The sequence below is a fragment of the Haliotis asinina genome, chromosome 1 (genome assembly GCF_037392515.1).
Source record: "Haliotis asinina isolate JCU_RB_2024 chromosome 1, JCU_Hal_asi_v2, whole genome shotgun sequence".
Taxonomy (NCBI): domain Eukaryota; kingdom Metazoa; phylum Mollusca; class Gastropoda; order Lepetellida; family Haliotidae; genus Haliotis; species Haliotis asinina.
In genome coordinates, this window is record NC_090280.1 from 4,080,649 (window position 1) to 4,099,345 (window position 18,697).

At 42.5% G+C, this 18,697-nt stretch overlaps 1 protein-coding gene across 2 annotated transcripts; it reads right to left on the reverse strand.

The window, feature by feature from the left end:
* Window positions 1–1,053: 1,053 nt before the first annotated feature.
* On the reverse strand, window positions 1,054–18,373 carry LOC137286412 (vitelline envelope sperm lysin receptor-like). 2 transcript variants are annotated; one of them, XM_067818276.1, is made up of 16 exons: window positions 18,135–18,373; window positions 15,230–15,418; window positions 14,641–14,717; window positions 14,100–14,142; window positions 11,065–11,252; window positions 10,396–10,550; window positions 10,069–10,217; window positions 9,291–9,378; window positions 7,235–7,388; window positions 6,102–6,144; window positions 5,495–5,543; window positions 4,048–4,172; window positions 3,405–3,498; window positions 2,241–2,394; window positions 1,724–1,769; window positions 1,054–1,202 (listed from the first exon to the last, which is right to left on the reverse strand). In XM_067818276.1, exons 3-16 carry the CDS (start codon window positions 14,695–14,697, stop codon window positions 1,108–1,110), a joined length of 1,440 nt encoding a protein of 479 aa, XP_067674377.1. In that variant the 5' UTR covers window positions 14,698–14,717; window positions 15,230–15,418; window positions 18,135–18,373; the 3' UTR covers window positions 1,054–1,107. The 2 variants fall into 2 exon arrangements, with proteins under 2 accessions (XP_067674377.1, XP_067674370.1); XM_067818269.1 differs by lacking the exon at window positions 18,135–18,373 and having other exon boundaries at window positions 15,230–15,571.
* Window positions 18,374–18,697: the final 324 nt, after the last annotated feature.

The following is an 18,697-nucleotide window of genomic DNA, read 5'->3' on the forward strand; positions in this document are numbered from 1 at the left end:
CTCGTCACGGTTCATATTTTCGGTGTCCTTCCCGTCGTGATGTTGCTGAAAGATACGTAAAATCCTCACCCTGGCATATCATTCCTGTGCGACCTTGTGTGTATGTTCAATCTATCACGTTCTCTCGGGCCTGAGTGAGTGGGTTCAGTTTTACGCCGCACTCAGCAAAATTGCGGTGGTCTGTAAATAATCGTGTCTGGACCAGACAATTCAGCGATCAACAACATGAGCACCGATCTGCACAATTGGGAACTGATGACGTGTCAACCACGTCAGTGAGCCCGACCACCCGATCCCGTTTGTCCCCTCTTACTACAAGCATAGTCGCCCTCTCAGGCCTGACATTCAATAGATAGAGAGATCAATGGGTCCTTTAGTGCCGCACTAAATGGAACTCGCTGTCAGACTGAGACACTGAGTCATGGAACAATTCAAGTTTCTCTAAAAGACGTAAATGTTCCTATTCTGCTTTTAAAGTGACCTGGTACTGCAACCAAGTCTTTACACTACCTTGTCTCTTGTATGTGCTACTCCAGATGTACAAAGCTAGCCCACACAGTATACGATCCGTGAAGATCCGGGTTAGAGTGGGTTTAGTTTTATCAGCAATATTCCAGTGATCAACAGCATGAGCATCAACCTACGCAATTGGCAATCGATGGCATGTGAACCTAGTCAGCCCAAATCTCCCTGTAGTCGCCTCTTACAAGCACAGTGGCCTTTTGTGACAAACATGGGTTGGGGCAAGACCTACTCTACCCAGCATCTTCGCGATCCCGGTTAGAACTGGTCTTCAGTAACTCATGCTTGTCGTAAGGGGAAAGATTCCATCTGTATGACTTCTGTCTGTAAATCACCGAGTCTGCACCTGTCAATCCAGTGATCAATAGGATGAGCATCGATCTACGCAATAGCGATGCGACGACACGTGTCAACCAAGTCAGCAAATCTGGCCTCATGTTATTTGCCTCTGACAAGCATGGGTTAATGAAGACGAATTGTACCGATTTTCACGGGTTCCACGGATGGTACGGATAGCATGACAAACAACCATGTGGCCAGTACTAGATTCATTTATTCACGTTACAAACTGAACGTCAAGTAGCTTCAAGCATATCTGTGTCGTAGTGACCTTGACCTCTTGACCCGAGGCTTGACGACGTAAGAATCCGACTGGACAGTGCCCGACTCCAGGAATGGTTCTGGAACAGTGTCAATACATTTTGAACGCATGCATATATTGTAAATCATTGGCCCGTTAGTGTTGTTCCTTAGATGATGTCCAGCAGCATTGTCCTCAAAATGATTGAATTTATTAATCAGTGTCACAGTCTTAAAACCTTTTAACAACATTCCAGCAAAACAACCACAGGGACACAAGAAATCTATTAACGCATTCCACCCACGCGTGGACTGAAAAATGACGTGTTTGCAATGCGTATAATCACATTTAGGCTCTTAGGTGCGGTGAAAACAATTTCACAGCAATGAGCGTGTACACATGTCCGTACAAAAAGGGGTAACAAATAATTATATCTGCTTCCGGTAAACCTTTCACCGAAACAAACACTTTTGTTAACCGGTCAGGACTGATGATTACATGTACAATTTCACACAGGAGAGTGGATGGCAGCAAACATGCCGGAACTGCTATATTCATCTGGGCGCAGTGGCTGGTAAATCGGGGTTAAAATGTTCAGTACTTGAAATTACAAAGATTTACCTTGTTCTTCAAGTTCCCGTTTCATCCTTTGCCGGAAACAGGTCCGCTGTAAGTACAGAACTGACAGTTATTCCGAATGTACATTTGTTACTGTATCATTGTAACCCATCTGCCACGTGTCGGTAGAGATTAGGCTTGAGCTCAAGTTGGACACCACAGTTCTGTTACAAGGAAAAGCCACCATTACAGTGGGTATGGGGATGCAAGCCAAGAATCTACGTAAATCTAGATTTGAACCAAATATCAATGGTTTGAGGATCGGCTGAGTTCTGGGATAGGAACCACACACTTTAAAACCTAAGAAAGCAAAATCTTGTTCACCAGATTTATAGGTAGATGATGTACGTCTCAGACTAATCCAGTGAGTTGTGATTATAGATGCGATGCTGAGAAATACATACGTTTTTCCGGTGCGACCGTGGAACCGTGGATCAAGGGGCATAACTCTACACAGTTAATTGATTCGCCAAAAGCCACCCGTAACCTATTACATGACAAATCTACCGTCTGTACTTACCCCATCACAGTTTCGATGACAAAGGATGACGTCACACTCGAAAGTCAGGTTTTTGTCTCCTCGGATGGACAAACCATTGAAATATGGGCTCGTGGCCGTCAAACCGGAAGTGATGAATCCCTGATGGGGTTTGAAAACAGGTTCCACACCGCACCTGGATAGAAAGATAGAGGCAGATTGGACACTGTCTATAAAAGTATTTTCACTGAATGTAATAAATATGTCATACATAATGCCCTAAGGTATTCTTGTGTCAAGTCACTTGACAAGAACTAGACGATTACAAAACGATTGTGAATAATATTCCATTCAGGTGACTGTGTGTATAGTTACGTAGACAAACTAAGCCTCTTGATGAAGTAGGCACCGATCTTCGGATCCTGGATTGACAAGGGGAAGACATCCGTTAAATACTACACTCGCACTATATTAGCTAGATGTCGGCGACAGTCACGACTGGATCAGACAGTCCTGTGATCGACACCATAAAAAGTTCGATTTAGTCGTTTTATGGGTTTTGAAAACATGTCATCGATTCTCCACAGTGACCAATCTGGTGTTTTAACCATTAGTCGTTTTAAACAATATTCCTAAAATGAGCTATGCAGGCGAGTTTATTCTGTCACTTTAACGGCACGTGCGACGCTACGGTGTCACTGCGTTATGTTTAATGTCCAACTGAACAATATTTCTGTCGTCTTCTACTTAATATGGAAAGACATTTACTATTATAGTCAGTTTGATTCCATTTGGGACGATGAATTGATCACTAACACAAAATCTAAGAAATGCAACAAAACCAAATTTTGCACAGGCACATGAAATCAACAGACCAACTCTGATGATTTGTCTCATAATTTTGGACAGCTGACGAAGACGTTGTGTAACAAACAATCATATTGTCACTTTTCGCTATTTCTTAACGAGGGGAACCACTTGTTGGTGGAAAGGTCTGGTAACCAACAAGCGTGTGTAGTGTAAATGGGGGGTCATCTCAAAAGCTGTTATCGGGTTACCACTTTGGACATTCAGTCGAAGTCAGTGTGGCCGTATTAGTGATAATGCGTGCGGAATCGGTGTCACTGTTGTCCGAAGCAGTGTCAATGTCGCGAGTCAAGCCTGATGGTGGCAAGGACAGAAAACTAGCAGATAGATGCGACTTACCCATCTCTAATGACTGGCATGCGTTGATTGTGTTGAAGTCTCGTGGTGACAATGTCGCACTTCATCACCTGTAGACCTACCTCGCCCTCCTTTCCTGAAAGTCACTTTCTAAATTTCAGGTACATCAAAACAGTGAAATGAGATCAATACTTTTAGCGATGATGGAGATAGCGTATTACCCTGCCCTACCACAATAGAAGACCTAATTTCGAGGGAGGGTCCTTATGAAAGGCATAATTGTCCTGTGAAGTAATGAATTTTTGTGGTGTACAGAACCCTTGAATCTGGAAAGAACTTAAATCATAGGACCATTTCTTCTCAAGACTGGTGCGATGAGTACTACTGAGCATCATTTGGGACGAACCGTCACCAGTAAAAGTAATGACTATTCGTTGAAGCTAATTCTAAGGAAAAGGATTACAGTGTATTTGTCAAGTGTGAGTATTCATGGAACAAATGAAAACAGAGTTTATTCCCTAATGCCCCACTTCTGATTTTCATCCTGATTCTATATTATATTTTGTGTGAATGTTTAAAATGTTTCCAGTTCTTACATTTTAAAAATGGTTTGTCTGGTAAGACCTGCCCAAAACGGGCGTGGCAGAGATGATACTTATTTTGACCTAAGTTGTATTAACCTCACCGTCAGTAACGGCATGAAGCACATACGGCCTTCCGCTTTGCAGACTGACGTTGTGCAACTGATAACCAGCTACGTTGGTTAAGAATAACTTTATATGCTGCCCTTCAGTGGCTGATCTCTGTAACCTGGAAGTAAGAAGCATGTGCGGATTCAGCTGTTTGAGAAAGTGTGTGAGTGAGTGTGAGTGTGACTGTGAGTGTGAGTGTGACCTCTGGATCCGCCTATGAGAAGGAAGGTGGTTCTACAAAACTTGTAGCTACATTCCAGCACACCCAGTGTGAATAGAAACGGATTTCATACACTGGACTGCACAATGATGGGGCCAAATGCCAAAACTCGGTTACTAGGAAATGACGGGACAAGAGTTTGTGCGTATTTAATGAAAATGACAATGCACGTGCATCTCGAGGCTATAGGAAGACCCACCTAACATGCATGCACCGAAAACATACAATGTTGGACAGTAGCGACATGCCACGATTATCAAGGGGACCGAGAGACCAAACTTTTGGAAGACTGAATGCTGACCACACTGCAAGACATGTTGGAAGTCATTTTTCCGTTCATGTTCGAACAATATACCACTTGCAGGAATGAGTCCAAGCCACCGTAAGCCCAGCCGACCGTCCTCGCACTGGAGGACCGACTGTGACAACGTTGGGACAAAATCGTTTCGCCAGGGCTACGGAAACTGCACGGACAACCATTGGCAATGACCAGAGACCAATCATCACCGACAGTGTGAGGCGTTTGACGCAGAGAAACCTAAGACGTCGCAGGCCTTACCGGGGTCCTATCCTCGTTATTGCTCTCAATCACAAGGTATGCCCCTATTGTGTTCCAGAATATTGGTCCTGGTAGAGGAAATGGTGTAACATCATTGAGAACATTCGTTTTGCCACATTTTGATCATCATGGAAACCACATCTCACACTCAGCAGGTCAACGTGCGTGTCCATGCTGCCAGAGCAACTAGAGATTTTCTCCGTCAACACGGCATACAAACTCTTCACTGGCTTGCCCTCAGTCCCGACTTAACCCCGATAGAACACTTGTGGGACGAAATTCAGAGGGGCTCAATGATGTGCGACCAAGGCTGACAACTGCAGTGGTACTCTCGGGCGTATCACCGAGTTAGGGCGCAAGTTCCTGTGGTCTTCAACTGTCTAATCCCTGTGCAGAAAAGCGACGCTGTTGTCAACGGCCAAGAGGGCCATACACGTTACTGACTTCGGATCGTACTGTCGCCACCTGTCTTCATTTTGATTGGTAAATATCTGAAATTCGTCTAAGTATGATGATCAAACATGTCAATTTTGAAATTTTTCCGACAATTATTATGTTACTATGTTATGTAATGTGCTTGAAGTAAACTGATTATAATTTCAAAAAGGGATACCAGGGTTAAAGAAGGCACAATGCTTAACATAAAACTCCTCCTTCATACCTTGTTTTAAACGGGCCCGAGGCCGATTTGACAACGGCGGCAGGTAGAACTGAAACCAGAAAGACATGTTGTAGCACAGTGGATGGGCCAATTGCTTGATGCAGCATCTGGCAATATTCCAGCCAAGTGACCGCATCTGAAAATAATAGAGGGTGGTTTAGGCTACCCTCAGACTAGTGACTGACATCACGAGCATCTATCTAAGCTGATCCAGTAAGTCACCTCCTCTGACTAGCTTTGCAGACCCAACAGCAGCACATACACGAGAGCTGTTACATGCTTCCATAAACCATTGGGCGAATCCTGTTGCCACCCGGCGGTGTGAGCACAGCGTACTCCACGTTGGGAAACGTTGATTTGAACAGGTTACCTCCCAATAGTGCCTGTCTCAAAGGTCAGTTCAAAGGTCAGATCTACCGACTTCGTTGGTTGTGGGGTGAGTTTGCTGTGTTTAACACCATTTTCACCACCATGCCAGTTACATTATAGGGTGTCTTTTGGGGAGAAGAATACCGCGGACAGACATTGGAGTCAGTCCTTGTATGGACGTTGTAGGCCTCACATGAATTCTGCTGACTGTGGACAAACATTCCCAGTGTTAACTTACATCGGTCGGGGGTTCTTCGACGCCTCTGGTTCTCACAGGAACTCTGGAAAGTGATCATTACCCTTCATCGTCAGTTCCTAATAGAGAATATACTTAGTAAAACTATATCTTCAACATTTCACTCCGATATTTCATCAGAATCTGCTAATATTTATAAATAAAAGGATCCCTTAGCTGTGAGTTAGTGAGTTTAGTTTTACACCGACTTTAGCAATATTGCAGAAATTGACTCCACACATTGTACCCCCGCGGGGAGGGGGGTGGGGGGTGGTATCGAACACGGGTCTTCCGCCTGACGACCAAACACGTCTTGAAGCTGTGAGGGAGTAATATTTCAGGAATATCACACAATGGACTCAAGATATTGATTTCACGTAAATGACGCTCGCTTGACATTGGTTCACAATGCAATGACAATTTAAAACAAATAAGTCAATTAATAGGTAGTCTGATATCAATGACCACGTGCAGTGTGTGAAGCACAGCCCTGGTGTCACATGGAGTTGTAAATCTGAAATGTTGCTAAATACCCCACCACACTATACATAAACCTAGACAAACCCACATAAGCTACGCAGATGACTGAACAATATTTTGTCGGTTGTTCCACACTGCAATCAGTAATTTCTAGTTATATGCAGTAATGTTATAAGTTATAAGGTAGTAATGTAACCCCGATCCGACAGTCCAGTGATTAACATCATGAGCATCTATCAAAGCTAATGGATACGATGACATACGTCAACTACTAACAACCAGATCTGGTCAGTGGCCTCTTGTGACAAGTATTGACAAGACCAGTTCCAATAGGATTTCATAGGAACTTCACTTCAGTCTTTCAGCTAACAGAAACGATCAGGGAACTGTTGTACAAAACAACCTTGGCGCCAAGGATGACTCAACATAGACTTGCCAGAGTCTTAGTGCTCAGGCTGTAAGTATAACTGGTAAGTATAAATCCGTGCAAATCCTGTTCTAGGGCATGTTAGGAATTCCAACCCTCTATGATAAACAAAGGCTTCACACATTGTGGCAATACCGGGCATCGAACCCATGCCTTCGACGTGACAAGCGAACGCCTATAATGGTCCCTATGTACCTAGACGAGCCCGTGGCCTGTGTATGACACCTACCCCGTCACACTGTGTTTTACACAGGGTGAAGTTGCAGTCAAATGTAACTGTCTTGTCATTGTCGAGATGAAACATATCGAAGTATGGACTCATGGCGCTCAGCCCTGTCGTGACGAAACCAAGCGTTTTCTTGAACACTTTACCGTCGCCGCACCTGGAAGTAGAAACCGTTTAGGGACTAGGAAACAGCCTGACAGTATTGATGTTCAGAGGGCAAGACATATCAAATAATTCCAACAATTGTGTATCCTCCACCCAGGGAATATAAGGTGATAAACATCACGTTCAAGATTATTGCTCTCATTGGAGTATATTGCCATGCCGCTCTCGGCAATATGCCAGCGGAGGATAATAGCGAGAGATTTCAGTTTTACGCCGCGTTTAGCAGTGTTTCAGCAATATCACAGCTGGCGGCACCAGAAATGGACAACACGTGGGACCCATGTGGGAAGTCGTACCCGGACCTTCGACATGACAAGCGAACACTTGAACCACTGGGCTATCACACCGTCCCTGGGTGACAGTAGATATTGGTTATTACATGGAGTAATCTGACCCAGGTCTTCAGCGTCACATGTGAATGCATGAACCACTGGGCTATCACACCCCCCTTGCACACGTGTAGTTTAGTCCATACCGATGGATGGATACAGTGTACTCGCCCATGACTGGTATGAACATGGATGCACAACATTCATTGACTTGGAACAGTGCACGGTACATCACCGCAGCGCAAGGAGTGGGTGTGGTTTTACGCCGCTTTCAGCAACATTCCAGGATTATCACGGCAGACTACACCAGATATGGACTTTGTACATTGTACCCATTTGGGGAATCGAACCCGGGTTTTCGGCGTATCGAGCAAACGCTTTAACCACTAGGCTACCCCATATCCCTTAGCGCAAGAAACGGTAATAAGCCACATCTCTCAAGGTCTTTGACGAGGCCGGAAATATAACCTTGAACCTTTGTCTTCAGGTAGATGGTATATCCACACGGGTGTAGTTCTATCGCTTATTACGTACAATTCTAATATAATTATTACACTTTACCTATACATTCCTGGTGGGCTGTTTATTAGACATTTTAAATATTTCGACAATCCTGCAATGTCAGCATGACTATTAGTTGCAAGGAAAGCTTAATTTTCTGTAGTGCAACTTCTCATGTGCGAGGTTGAAAACCTTATTTCTCCCAATCCTGCGGAGGAGGTAGGGACTTCATGGTATCGTTCTAATCACATACCCATTGTGACGATTTCATCGAAAGTAAGATCGCTGATATATCCAAGCCATTGCATACGAGAGACGGCCAGCATCTAGTTCTCCCGGGTGGCAGTTGCCGGCAGCAAAGTTGATATCTCCCCCCCCCCCCCCCCCCCACACACACACACACACACATTTCGGTTACCGGACTTTGCCCGAATTAGAACTTTATATATACGATATGTTAGTAAAACGTATTTGATCTGATTTATCATGACTTCACTTCCGGTTATACTAACGTTTCTTGACTTGCCTTATAGCATTTTGCTGACAAAATTTTACGGTGCGTAATTTGCCGTCATTATGGAACCGAAGTCTTCACTTCAGACCATGGTAGTAAGAATATCTGGGCACGGTGACCATAGCAAGAAGATAAGCTGTTTCGTAGAAGCTATTAGTTGTACTTTCATGACTCCATTTATAATACCATTGATTTTAATTCTAACATGTACGTGGTTTTATTACTTTCAGTGCAAAGATACTCCTGAGACTTCAGTATTGAGTATCTGCCTGCAGGATCTTGTTTTCCGAAACAGGCAGTTTGCTGTTCAACTGGCTCCGAGCGTAAAGTGTACTGAACAGTAAAAGAAACGCAATTTTTTCGTCAATTTTTAAATGAGATTTGATTTTTGGAAGGTTGCGTTTCTTTTGCCATTCAGTATACTTCCACCCTGCAGCTACCGGAACCTGCCGACTGCACATGTCTAATGCCCACCAAGAATTCACTCATTTAAACTCCCTGCGTCACTCCCGCCAAAATATGGAACGGTTAGCCCTTTGAGAATCCTTACCCAGCTCGTATCACTTGATACCGTTTTCCAGTTGTGTGTCCAATAGCGTCACAAGATGTTATTCGCAAACCCTTCTCTCCAGAAGAACCTATCAAGATACAAAAAAGACAAATAGGTAAAGTCTTTTCACCAATAGAGTACCTATCCATGCGAGGAAGCAGTGAGTAAGCGAGTGAGGTGAATTTTCCAACTAGCCAATGGTGTCCAGTTCTCCGCATGAGGAAACAAAAAGTAAAACCGACAGATACGACTTTTACATCTCAAAAACGAAGTGAACTATCTTATTCCAACTACAGATGATCAAGGCTCTGACAGTCACGTCATCGTCAGTATTAACAGTTATCGTATGGGAGTAAAATAGTTAATGGGCGAGATTAGTTTTACGCCACACTCAGCAATATTAAAAATGTTCAATGTTATAGAGACAAGCAGTACTTCAAGTCCAGACAATATAAGCAAAGGCCAGCATTGTCGAAGAGCATCGTTCATGCGAGTGAATGAGTTTACTTTCACACAGCTCCCAGCAATATTTCAGCTATATGGTGGCGGTCTGTACGTAAGTCTGGAAAAGGCATTGTATGTGAGTATCATCACCAGCGTCGTTGTAGATCGTTAAGTGAGTGTTGGGGTGGCCTGGTGGTAAAGCATCATACTGAAGAGCCGGGTTCGACTCCAAGCGGCTACAATTTAAGCTCATTTCTGGTGCAGCACGCTGTGATAGTGCTGGGATATTGGTACAAAAAGGTAAAGGCAGTCAGTGTGAAATGAAGGCACGTACCGTCGGTGGAGGCGATGAGAAGAACCTTCCTGCCCAGATTGATGTTCCGGCCGTTTAAACTTTGCCTCGATATATCTGTGAGTTGTAGTGACAGCTTAGATTTGGACTTAGTCCCCTTGTAGACCCCGATGACTTTCGGAGCAATCAATCTAAAACACAAAATCCAAAACAGATAAGTTTACATTACAGCACTATGTCAGGATGAGCCGGTTTTCGAGTAAACGCTTCACCCGCCAGACTACCCGACTGCCTTGTTTTGAACGCCAATTTCCTGATACGCTAGATCAGGATGCGGACTGTGTTGAAAGGGGAGATGCTTCTACTCACCTTCCCTTTATAACTTTTTTCCCGCTGGTTTTCGAACCTTTCGGGTCCAAGGTGCAGGTAATTGTAAGCACTTCTTCCTCACTGTGCACCTCAGCACCAGGCTCACCATAGGATATGACAACTCGGATGAAATACACTTCGGCATTTTCACGTTGCTTAAAAAGACAGTTTTGGTCAGAGTAAATATGTGTCCTATTGTCGAGTCTGTCAAGACGCAGATTTATTTAAAGGCGGTCGTGAAAACTGACATCTAAGTGCGACGTTAAACAAATTGTAAACATGAGATACCGTGGACCTAACCTTGATGACAGCGAGTTGAGTTTTACGCCCTTTTAGCAATTTTCCAGCAATATCACGACGGGTGACACTACAAATGAGTTTCACACATTGTACCCATGTGGGGAATCGAACACGGATCTGCGAAGTAATGAGCGAACGCTTTACCCACTAGGCTAGCTAGCCCATCGAACCATGACAGTTGGAGAACCATGGAAGATGCGAGTTATACTTATGTGTTTTCACCGTCTTATTTCCCGATTACAGAACCGACAGGCGCAGAGCTCTACTGATTACAGAATCGACATGCACAGAGCTCTACTGAATACAGAATCGACAGGCGCAGAGCTCTACTGAATACAGAATCGACAGGCGCAGAGCTCTACTGATTACCTTGAACGTGCAGGCCTTGGGCGATTTGCTTCCAGGATAGGCTACGTCAAGAGTAAAAGTAGCGCCGTCCACCTGTTTGAATCTCACTGGCGTCGCCTGTTGACAGTAGGCGTTGGCGTACACGTTCAGGTCGGTTTTGACTGTGATGGTGGCTCCTGCGTCTATACTGGTTGAACACAGTGGCGTCACTGAAACAGAGGAGGAGGGGCTTTAACGTTGCATCCAACAGTGCTTATGATCACACCGCAGGAGCTGTGAACGGCAGGAAATAGATGGTGAACGATTGCATCTTTTGTTGTTGAACGATTTACGGTCACCCGAACCTCATCATTCAATGTGCCTTTCAGCCTTATCAGTAACTATCATTTTTTTTCCATTCTTCAGATTTACTGTTGAAACTATGGAAATGTCACCATATCAGTGCTACTACTGTTCTGAGCATTATCAAGACTTCAGTGGGGTGATATACCACTGTATTGACATTGCCGGGGATAAGACAGGTATTGTTTAAAATACGTTTGTGCGAAATAACTGGTAAACTCAAATGCGTACAAAAGATTTCAAATATGTACCAAATAAAATTGATAAAGAAATTGTTTCCAAGGAACCTGAAAAACTCCTAGAACTTCTTTACTACCTAGAATTCAAGAATCAGCATGTCCACCAAAGAAAGTAAAAGATAAGTGATGAAAGATGCAGTCAGTGGCAACACAAATGATCCTCTTCAAATGTTATGTGACATGCTACCATCAGTGCAGTCAGAATTACAACATGGCTTGTCAGATGTTTTCGTTACATTAACACCTTAATCGTTGAAAAAAAAAGTTTCCTCTCGAAAACATTACCTTTCTTCTTTTCATGGATGTAGTAGCGTTTTACAGCTCATGTTCAGCCTGCCAGAGGTGTTACAGCGACAGTGTCAAAACGTTCTGGTTAACTGCATACGGGCTTTTTCATTGCAAATTTCTTAAATAGAACTGTGCACAATGCTAATGTGTGTTAATCTTGTGTTGATTCACATGTTCCCGGAGTGAAAGGGCAATTACGATATGCTCAACCAGATGAAACAGTACAAAGTACAGAAAGAATAACAATACAACTGAAATGATCTTGTACATTTTATGTGATTCTAATTCCTATAAACTTGCTAAAAGACATGGAAATGAATCTCACGTTTGTAAAAATATGGAATAAGAAATAATACATAAATCGCTATTAATCTATACAAAGTCATTACAATAAGATTTATCACACCAGTGATAGGTTTTATGCAAGATAGTATGACATTAAACCAGTAGTCAATAGGATATATTGAAAACTGAATAAACCAAAAAGACTTCTATACTCGGTAAATGCAAAGTTTTGAGAAAAGTTTTGTTTTCGCAGTCGGCTCAGGAAACGCTATTACTCGGGAAACTCGGGAAAAGGCAATAAATTAAAAACACTCATTTTAGTGCCACTGCACATGCATGATGATGAAAGTAATTGTAGTAAAATTATGTAAAATGTACCATGCAGACCTCGCACACGAACGTAAACACTTATTCAGTTGCATATCACTTATTTGTGGTTACACAAGCCGTATCCCTGTGTTTCTTCATGGATCATCGCCACTTATATCCTCTCCCACACTCGCACACGTATGGGAGTGTTGGGGAGTGGAGACTCTTAAGGTGATCCTTCAGCTACTTGGAAGCCTTAAAAACCTGACTACATTGATCACACTGTGGGTTATGGGGGTTTCATCATTCTCACATCGTGTCTGGTGTGATGTACGTCCCGATGAATGGGCGTACTGGGTCTTACATTTGGAACATTTGTAAGGCTTCAGTTTAGAATGACTGTTCATGTGACCATCATAGTGATGGTTGGACATGAACATCTTGATGCAGATTTTGCATTGATAGGCGACATTCAAATCGTGAGCAGTTCGGGTGTGGCCTCTCAGTCCGTTTTAGTGAGATATTGCTGGCCCCAGTATGTGCGGGCTGAGTAACTGAGTGGTTTAATGAACCGTCCAATGTGATTCCACTCACTTCCAGTGCCTCCATCTGCAAATGTTTTGCGACTGATATGACTGCTGACATACAATTTGAGGAAGAGAAGCCGTACGTAGGAAATAACCTTACTATATAATAGAAATAAAAATGTGTGAGAAAGAATTATCATCCGCGACTGAAACTCTACACTAGTTTTGGGCAGTACAGCACACCTTGTCACCAGAAACTTTGTTGAATAACCACCGTAAAGCGTTCACTGTGTAAATCAGAGTTCGACACGTAAACGTTCACCATAGTGTTCTTCACTCGTTCACCAACTGTTTGATGGTGTCGGTCTTTCGAGAATGAGAGTTTCTAAACGGCAAAACAAACCATTCAAATTTGGAAAAATGATAGTTCGATACTTACTCTAAATGTTGGTGTATTATATTTTGGGTTTCTACAACAATGATACCTATAACTTTGATAAGTTTATGCATCTTTACGGGAGGCTAGACACTGTTCCACAAGCTAGTGGGTTTGAATACTGACGGAATGGAAACTTTAAGATATTTAGTGGGAATACGCACATGTATCTCCTATTTCACAGAATGAATTTTGGGAACAATATGACCAATAGAAATTCAGATATTGACAATTTTGCTACACCTAAAAACTAAAACGTGCTCATCTCCAGCATGATAAGTCATTCACTTCCTGCGATGAACTATTTCCTGCCGTTCCCGGCTCCTACGGTGTGATGATGTAACAGGCTGTCATTGGGAACGATTTCCACCCGTAGACCCCACACCCTCAGAAGACGCGTTAATCACTACACTTTTCCGAATAGAAAAACAGTCTGAAGTGGTTTCAACAAACCTACGAGTTACCTTAGTTTAGTTAGTTTTGTCAAAATTGATAATGTGTGAATTCTAGGCCACTTCAAATTCCACATTACTGTCCACGTTTATAGGATATTGACAATATTTGACAGTGCTGCGTTATCTATGCGCTGTTCACCTTGCATTCAAGCGGCGTAAAACTAAACTCGCTCACCTTGCAAAGTATATCCTTTAGGTATTGCCGCTGTAGTTAAACCCTGCAACAAGCACGTATTGAATGAGAATTCATACCACTTTAATAATATTCCTTAACTTTCAGGTCGACAGGCACTACAATACGCGGAGTACCAGTGTAGTAGTGAACCGAACAGAATCGGCGTGAACAAACACCTATACGACTTGACTACCATACCAACCCCCCACAAAGAAGTAGGTGAAATTCTATCAACGCCATGTTCAAGATAGCTGCACTGAGACACACGCTGACGTGCAGGGTTAGCCTGAGTGCAGTGGCCCTGGGATACCCAATTCAGAAAGAGTACACATGCGTGTTTTGTTAACGCCGCACCCCGCAATATTCCAGCAATGTGGCAGCGATCTGTGAATGATAGAGCCTGGACCAGACGTACCAGCAACACTGAAAGACATGCCAGCAATAGTGACAGACGTACCAGCAACACTGAAAGACATGCCAGCAATAGTGACAGACGTACCAGCAACACTGAAAGACATGCCAGCAATAGTGAAAGACGTACCAGCAACACTGAAAGACATGCCAGCAATAGTGAAAGAAAGCACGGTCCCGCTGTCATGGTTGGAGGACTTGACGCAACTGAAACAAACAAACTGGTCACCATTGTGCTGCTTCCAAAGATCATACATACTTTAACGTGATATATGTACAAGGCAAAAGTCTGTTTTGTAATGATGCACTCAGTAATGTACAGGCTATGTAATGGACCAGAAAATCAGGTGATCTGTACATTTTGAATGTGATATGGATCCAATGACGCCAATTTTAACTCGGATGCTTAGGGGCCAGACGGCTGACGCATCTTATCAAACAGATATTGTACACCATATGTATGCTGTCGGCGTTTACATAGGAAGGATCCGAGTGGGGCACTTCTTCGTAAAATGCTGCCTTCGGGAGATTAAATTCGGAATGAAGCCGACAGAAACGAGGCTTATATATAAACGTCGATCAAAGTTCGAACAAAATAATAATAATGATAATTAATTCGCGATTGACATTCTGTTTGAGAGATATTGGAACATGCTATCTTGGGCAGACATATTACCGCAAACAATATTAACAAACAGAGGAAGGCTTCCAATACTTACACACACAAACACCAACCAGATGCCTCAGTGTCGTCTGTGTTGACAAGACACAAGCGTGCAGCGCGTGTCCCAGGAGCCCGGATGTAAACCCGTGCAAACCCTGCACAAAATGTGAAGATGACGCATGCAAATTTGCTCGATAACCTCGTCTTCTGGTAACGCTTCGATAAATAATTACCTGCAAGTGATCTAATTAAAATTTCGCATCAATAATAATCCATTATGACTTTAAAGTGTTAAAGAACTATTTGCTTTTTGAAAACGTGCCTTTTCTCGTCAAATACTTTAATTTATGGAGACTGACAGAAAGTAGCGTTGGTATAATGCTATCCCACTCGAGTGAACGATCAAGTTCATTCTTCAAGGCAATATACGTTTTCACCATGTAGCGGCCACAAAATTTCCGAGTCCCGTGCTGGGATTCGAACGACGGACCTTCTGATCAGAAGTCGGACGCCTTGTCCACATGACCAAAGAGGTTAACCCCGTCAGCAAGCTGACAAGGTAAGGATGTCATCTGTGGGATGACTCCACGCCCTGCTACATACTCCCCCGTCAACAGAAGGCACGTCCCGGGCCGCATAGTTGGGTACTGAGGCTTATTTTGTTCAAATATGATATGAACGTGCTCAGCCCCACGTTGGGCGCCAATGTAGCGGCCACAAAATTTCCGAGTCCCGTGCTGGGATTCGAACGACGGACCTTCCGATCCGAAGTCGGACGCCTTGTCCACATGACCAAAGAGGTTAACCCCGTCAGCAAGCTGACAAGGTAAGGATGTCATCTGTGGGATGACTCCACGCCCTGCTACACGTACAAAGTAGTTTATGGTATAATCAAAAGTGATTTGTTACTTCTGCAGCAAAGAAGAAGACGAAGAATGCATAATGAGAGTAGTTAGGGAGGCCAGAAGGGTTCATGCAGACCAGAGTTGGGCAGTTGGTGCGTGTGAACATGAGCGATCAAGGAATTTTGTTCCTCCGTCCATCCGTTCGTCAACGTTTCACATTTTCGACTTGTTCTCAAGAACCACGTACTCTAAAGACAGCTAAAATGCGCAACTGTTTTCCACTACTGATATAAAATTGAAAAGCTATACCCTTTTCGAGACTGACTGGAGTATAATATCAGATGACCAAAGTTGATGACCACAGTATCTTTGCTTAAATAATGATATGAAATTAGAAATATCTCCAACACTTTGATAAGTCTACACACTGCCCAAACCATAGCTACACGAAGGAAATTGTCTTAGTTTGATACAGGATTCGAGCCCGATGTGTTATAATTGTGATATACTGAGCTACCTTTGATGAATGACGAATATCATTTTTGTATAATATAGTTTTATTTGTATTTGTTTTTGTAAATTAATGTTTATAACAAATCAATCAAATAATGTAAATCCCACGAGTCAGAAAAAATACATATAAATTACACAGTCACTATTTTTTATCCTGCAGCTTGAAATATTTATCACTTGTACATGTTTCTTTTCTTAAGACTTTTGGCGGGTTTGGACGAACGAGGGACCACGTTACAAGAAAAGAAGTGAACAAGCACAGACCCACTGGTTGTTTACAAAGAACAACAAAGGAGTAACACATGTAAGTATATTAATTCTAATCATTCTAAATTATTTCCTTACACAGGTTAAAATTATAACGGGGACAGTGCATTTGCCAAAATGATGATAATGTAATTTCTTGAAATGCACAGTCAGTCTGACATTCAGAATAATAATAAGTGCATTTTATAATTAGAAATATACAGTTATAAATAGCTCATAGTAATGCGCCATTGTAAATTAGTTTTCACTGGTTCTGGACATAGTTCACCATGCACACACCAATCAACAATTCTTATGAACAACATCACACTTGTTGGTATCTGCAACAAACTGGCAACTGCAGTGTGAGGCATAATCTGGGCACAACTGGACATGGATAATTCATAGTTCTATAATATCGAAATATGATTTATGTAACATTCAGAAAATAAATTATGGCTTTCACGAGAGATTTTCTCAGATAGGCAATGACAGTGACCAGTATTTCATGAATTTAGTGTTCATTGATTACAGATATTATTGATTCCATGTCAGTCTCCCGTGAGCCCCATTTATTAAATGTCCAACCCAAGCTAAGGAAATAATGTCATTCTCTCGCTCGTTTCTCCAGTCTATCAGATTTCACCAAGTTGTCCTACGATTGAAACTTTGGTCACTTTTGAGGTCAAATGGTCAGGTTTTTTTTTATATTTTCGCTACTTGCTTATTGGAGAGTGGTTTAAATTTATTCTTACTAGAGCAATATTGAACAAGTTTCTTTTCCCTGGATACAAATATTGTTGACGAATGCTTGCTTGTACTGGTTGTTTACTGTTTTCTAAATTTCAGAAACAGTAAAGCAGGAAGAAGGGTCTGATAACGATTGGATGACCGGAGAAGAAGGAATATGGTTCATGAGAGTGAGTGAGTGAGTGAGTGAGTTTGGTTTTACGCCGCTTTTAGCAATATTCCAGCAATATCACGGCGGGGGACACCAGAAAATGGGCCTCACACATTGTACCCACGTGGGGAATCGAACCCGGGTCTTCGGCGTGACGAGCGAACGGGTTCATGAGAGATGTGAAAAAGCAATAAATAATATTTTGAATGTTCACATCAAAATTTTCCAAAATGCATAAATAGAATAGGTGCAGCAAAGAGTATGGCATGTATTTATGTCTTAATGTTTTTGTTTCTAAACAGTTTAACAAAATTCTATTGTTGTTGCTTAATTAATGTATGAGTGTATAGTTTATCATCCAACTGCTGAATGTAAATAAACTTTTAATGAATTTGTGCTCTATTCTGGTATTTATGATCGTGGGGGTTTTGCCATTACGCAATTGTATAACATACCTGATTTGATATGGGTGATGCGTGAACACAACCTCTGTTCTGGAGGAGCGGGTAAGGGACCGGCATAGTTCAGTTTCAGTTCAGGGAAACTACAATAAACAAGTAAGTAAACACGAGGGAACCAGGAGGAGTGGGTACAGTCTCGACATGGATATCATCCGGATGCTGGTGGCGCAAAATGTAGCCTCAGTTTTGATGGAAACCAGGTTGAAAACTACAATCAACTAAAACATGGAAACCAGGTTGATCCTGCTCTGATGAGTAGGTAAGAATTTGGAAATGGCGAAGAATTCCGTTATCATGTAAACTACAATAAAACTATAGGGAACTGCCTGGATACCAACTGGAAATGCTTGTTTTCTTAGCGTTTTTCTAAGTTTCAGTGTTACAGAAAAAAACGTTTTTGTTGTGTGTCCAGGTTTGATAGGGTTAAGGTGGTCCGATGTCAACGTGCACGGTGTTCCCATGTACTGTCGTTCATGAAGACTGGTGTTCACTGACATTGCCATGGGATCATGGTAAAAACAACCAGTTTACGTCAGTGATGGACAACATTCTGTTGT